The following is a 5581-nucleotide window of genomic DNA, read 5'->3' as shown; positions in this document are numbered from 1 at the left end:
ACATCGATTGAAACAAACTAATATACTAAATATCATGTATTTGAATCAAATTTGCACTGATTTTTATTTTAATTTGATTCAAATTCATTTCTAATCACATGTCACGTTAATTTGAACTAATACAAAAATAAGAAATTGTATGCAGGTGCAATTTAATAATTTAAAATTGAAGCAATATCAAGAAGGTAAACAATGGGATAAAATTGAATTTCACCCTGCTCACCTAGTAGCCTGCCAGACATGTCCAAAGGGTTAGACATTTATGCTCACATAAGGACCATCCGAAGATGGTTTTTCAATTAACAATCTTGTAGTTATGCGTATGTGGTGAAGGAGAGATTGCGACTAGATTCCCTATATGGTCAAGGTATCATAATAAGTTAATCTAATAGGACGTATAACATATGCGTAAGACACAATAATTAATAAATATACAAGGTATTAACTATTTTCACTAAAATATCAGATATGTTAAGATCAGTTTATGCTTTAGAAATTTTTCTGAATGACCTATGTTACGGGTAAAAGGGTATCAAATTGTGATCACATCAAGATTCATTAGTAAAATGCCAACTTTAGTTTCATGTTTTATTTAAGGTACTCAAATATCACTTATTTATTAAATGTTTTTATTTACATATTCATTTTATGTGGTTTTATAGGTAAATATTAGTAACAAGGCATGTGGCTAAATCAACAATCAAGCGGAGCAACTGTATAAAGATGAGGAGCAAAATCATCACTTTTAAATTTTTTATGATTTTATGTATTTTGTTATTTTTATTAATATTATGCAGATGTTTGATGCACTTTATTTATAAGCTCGGACTTTAGACAGAGACTTTATGCTTGAGTTTCACTTTTATTAAATAAAAAATTTATTACACATTTTTACGCGCGAATTAAGTAAGTATTTAATAACATGTATTATTTCCATTGTTTTTAATTATTAGTTCACGTACGTAGGGGGTGTCACAAGAAGAATTATTTCTGAGGCCAAAGGACTTATTGCTACCCAAGGTTACTGTTTTCCAAACTCATATTCACTATTTTTTAAAAAATCCAAAGTCTCCGGGTTAAAACGAATAATTTCTGCTAATTTAAGATTTAAATTACTATTTTACCTGTGTTTGATGAAATGACCAAATTACCCTTGTATTTAAATGTCAATTTCCTCACTTTTTTAATGCATAATAACAAACAAAGCTCAATCATCATTCTCTCATTTTCATACTTTTTCGAAGAATCCTATGAAATTAGACACAGAATTTTCAAGTACAATTGTTTTTTAGTTTTGTTCTCCAGCCCAATAAATAGAGTTTTTGCATTTTAAGTTGACTCATCGGTACTTCAATTTATGAATTATCCCTTCTTTTTTCCTTGATTTGCCCAAAATATAAATCAAACTATTAAAGCAATATAAAAAACACTCTCTCTCAATGCAAAAGAAATGGAAAGTGCAAGCCCAAAAGACTTGGTCTTCTTTCTTCAACTTTCGTCTGAATTCGTATTAATAAATAAAAAATCTTTTTTTAATAGAAAATTAAAATTTTTAACTTTATTTTAATTCGTATATACTTATATGCTACTCATTTCAAAACTTAAATAAATATACCACAATAATAATTCACTTTTCTAAAATACCCCTCTTGAAATGACTCATGCAGATATTCACACAGAAGTTTTGCTTGCTTCTATATATATGTGCAAATTATAAACATAAATATACTATACTTATTTAATTTTCAATTGTTCATAAAGAAAACACATAACATGCAGGTTAGGTCAAAATTAACCTGAATGCGGATGATTTTGCTATGAAGTCTTTACAGTAAATATTAATTCTCTTAATAAATTTAACAATTTTTCTTTCTCCCTCCTTTGTATCCAAATTGAATCTTTTATAATGGTTTTCTCATGAGTTTATTGTTCAATCACGTGTTTTTTTTATTAATAATTTATTTTTTTAATATTACAAGGATTTTTTCCTTATTTGAAAGCTAAGAAAGAAGAGAGAATTTATGTATGGGTCATTTCAAGAGGATATTTTAGAAAAATAGATTATTGTTATGATATATTTATTTAAGTTTTAAAATAAGTGATATATATGTATACACAGAATAAAATAAGGTGAAAAATTTTAATTTCCTTTTTTTAATTTGTGGATTTTTTCAAAATTGAAACTTAATGGCAAAAGAGCCCTCCAGGTTTCACCACTCTATTCGTTCAGGTCATTGACAAGACCCAATGATTTTCGTCACAAATCGACAAAAAATAAGATTACAGCCAACGACATTCTCCACATGTTGCGCTCACATGAGATAATGCAAACTTTTCCTGACATCACACCGTCTACATTAAAGTTTTTGCAGATTTTTTTTAAAACGAATAAAATATTCGTTTGTTAATTCGATTGTACCGGCCAGTGCATATTTATTTGTCTACTAGTGCTGGCAGGCTTTATTTTTCTTTTATGCTGCATGAAATTAACTTTATGCAACGTCCTTTGGCCTTTATGGAGAGAACTTGTAATTTTCCTTCATTCTCTCCAATACAAAACTAATAGCATTTTTTTTTATGCATAAGGATGATTTTTCATTAATAATATAATATTAAACCATAGACACCTTTAAATATAACTCTTAAAATTTTGCATTAACATTTTTCTATATTTTCTTATTTTTAATTGATTTATTATATTTTACTTTTATTTAAACTTAATCCCCTTATGTTTTATCTTTCAGTTTTACAATTTATCTAAGTGCATTTCATTTTTACCCAAACTAGAGGCGTACTTCTAAATAATAATAAAATTAAATTTCTAAATTTTAAATTCATTTATATTTGCACTATAAATAAGTTACCTTGGAATTATCATATTCTTTCAGATGTTCTAAATCTCTCATCTGAAACACAAAAATAAAATTTAATCAAAGAATTATATTTGAAAATTTTTCTGAAAATAAATATATACAACCTCTCGGAGATATTTAAGGGTGTTCATCAATTTTGTCTTGGTTAATTGAAAACATATGAATAAGATATAACTTATTAAAAATGCAAATACAGCTCCAACAAGCACCCTCTTCTGTTTCAACTTAAAAATGCAGCTGTTCAAAACAGAAACTTGGAGAGTAGAATGCTAAATGTAATTGATACAATCCTAATGCAATATCTAACTTTTGCGATTCAGGCTCTTATAACATTAAATTGGTACGATTTTGGTGCTGATCTAATTTGTGTTGCGATTGCCACAATTTGTTTATACACAAGAATTATAGACTTTGCCAGGCATATTTGCAACAGGTAAATTAAATTTTAATTATATATAAAGGTTTTAAATAGTTATTTTGATTTTAATTTTATTTATTATTTTTTACTTTTTATTTTAGAAGGACAACTGAAGTACCAGACCTAGAAGCACCACCGGAAGCTCCAGAGGCACCTCCAGAAGCACCACCGGAAGCACCAACGGGACCACCGGAAGCACCTCTAGAAGCACCACCGGAAGCACCAGAGGGACCACCGGAAGCACCTCCAGAAGCACCAGAGGCACCACCGGAAGCACCTCCAGAAGCACCAGAGGCACCTCCAGAAGCACCAGAGGCACCTCCAGAAGCACCAGAGGTACCTCCAGAAGCACCAGAGACACCTCTAGAAACACCAGAGGCACCTCCAGAAACACCAGAGGCACCTCCAGAAGCACCAGAGGCACCACCAACAGAAACACTAACATATTCACAACCACGACAACCAGAAGAGATAGAATTACAACCGTTGAATTATTAAATAATTCAAATCTAATTGAGTATATCTCTTTTTTTTTTATGTTAAAAATTTTAAATATGTTAATATAATTAAATGGTTTGGCAAGCATTATCAATGGAATTAGAAATTTAGTAATTTAATTCTATAAACTTCTATCAACATTTAACCAAACCCCCCAAACAAAGTTCGAGATTCCGCTAATAGTTCCCATCACTACATTTTTCAGTAGAGTCGTTTCTAATTCTTAAAATAAAATTTTTAAGTTTTTATATTTACTCTGTTTTTATGTTGAGCCGTTTTATTGAACACTTGGATGTTCTCTATTGGGTCTATTCCCTTTGTTATAGAAACAGCGACTGGCAGGAAGTTCTGTTCTTGTTCAGTTTGTGTTTTTTCCACGTCTAGGGCAACAAAGTCTACTGCTTTTCAGAGTGTTCAATAATTCAGTTGGTCATTTTTCCTTGTGTTCCGATAAAAGAGGACATTTACGGAGGATTAAGAATGAAAGCAACGGGAAAAGACTCTTCGAGGGGTAAAAGTGGTAATGAATCTGTGTTGATTCATCACACAAATCGACGGTCAACATGGGAGGTTGTTAGGAAGGGAAATTATAAATTTTTAAATTAAACTAAAAACATAAAATAAAATTTTATTTATTTTAATATTATTAGTTAAAATTTTTAATATAAATTATATGATAAATAAATATTTAAATTTTTGAAAAATCATTAATATCAGTTTAACAAATAGTTAAACTTTATTTTTATTTTTTATTAAATTATTAAGTGAAACATTCATTATTGAGACCATCTTGCTGCCAAATTACTTTAGCTTTTGTTCCTCTATCACTTTCAGTAGCAAATGAATGTTTATTCTATGAAAAAAAAAAAGGAGAAATTGTCAGAAAAAAAAAAACAGTTCATTATATAAAAAATTACAAGATATGCCATTAAAATTTTAAAAAAAAAATTCACAAGATTTTTATTTTGATCCTCCAATTTTCACTTATATAAAAATAAATATTAAAAATTTATGCAGTAGAACATTTTGAAGCCTCGCATGGCTTTAAACACAAAATTAAAAAAAAAAAAGAAATAACAAAACAAATCATCTAAAGACAAAGGACAGATGAATTATCATCCCCTTTACCTCGATTCTCATCAACTTTTAACTCAACCTCTCGGACAAAGTACAGTATTCCGGTAATAATCCCCATCATAGCACTATAATATATCACCTCCCTTTCTTTCAATCTAATCAGGAATCCAAACAAAAATGTTATCGACAAATCAAAGACTAAAATTATAATCATCGAAGCAAATGATTGCCATCCATACACTCTGATAGGAAAATCACATTTTTTCAGATATTCCAAGTCTCTCTTTTGAAACACACACAAATAAAATTATTAGAATTATATTTGAAAATTTTTCAAAGGGGTTAGTCGACCTTTGAATAATTACACGAATAAATATATATTACCCCCTGTAAATATTTAAGGGCATTCGTCAGCTTTGTCTTAGCTAGTCGAAAACAAATGATTGTGATGCAAATTATTAAAAATAGAAATGCAGCTCCAATATACTGTCTCTCCGGGTGAGAAAGAGGAGAATTCTCAAACAACTAATACAATGGCCACGAATAAAAACAATTTTGGAAACACAATCAAAGCAACCTAAAAGATTAAAACCAAATAATTAAAAAAATAAATAAATAATATAATTAGATGGGTGTTAAAAATTGATTAAGTAGAATAAGTACTGTGTGGTAAATTTCTTTCTTGTCCAGAGTGAGATGCTGCAATTGTTTTTCC

The 5581-nt window shown here is 29.2% G+C and overlaps 1 protein-coding gene across 1 annotated transcript; it reads right to left on the bottom strand.

Annotated features, from left to right (window-relative positions):
- Window positions 1–3383: 3383 nt before the first annotated feature.
- On the bottom strand, window positions 3384–4984 carry LOC123197535 (uncharacterized transmembrane protein DDB_G0289901-like). Its single transcript, XM_044611853.1, has 3 exons — window positions 4918–4984; window positions 4258–4318; window positions 3384–3729 (listed from the first exon to the last, which is right to left on the bottom strand). Exons 1-3 carry the CDS (start codon window positions 4982–4984, stop codon window positions 3384–3386), a joined length of 474 nt encoding a protein of 157 aa, XP_044467788.1.
- Between the last annotated feature and the right edge of the window lie 597 nt (window positions 4985–5581).

The sequence above is a fragment of the Mangifera indica genome, chromosome 15 (genome assembly GCF_011075055.1).
Source record: "Mangifera indica cultivar Alphonso chromosome 15, CATAS_Mindica_2.1, whole genome shotgun sequence".
Classification (NCBI taxonomy): Eukaryota; Viridiplantae; Streptophyta; class Magnoliopsida; order Sapindales; family Anacardiaceae; genus Mangifera; species Mangifera indica.
Note: the sequence above shows the minus strand (reverse complement) of the source record. Positions and strands in the feature narration are given on the sequence as shown.

Coding starts and splice junctions, on each gene's coding strand:
- LOC123197535 (XM_044611853.1), bottom strand. CDS start 4,984: ATGGGGATTATTACCGGAATACTGTACTTTGTCCGAGAGGTTGAGTTA. Junction 4,319..4,917: donor AAAAGTTGATGAGAATCGAG/GTAAAGGGGATG, acceptor GAATCAACACAG/ATTCATTACCACTTTTACCC. Junction 3,730..4,257: donor GCTTTCATTCTTAATCCTCC/GTAAATGTCCTC, acceptor TGAATATGTTAG/TGTTTCTGTTGGTGGTGCCT.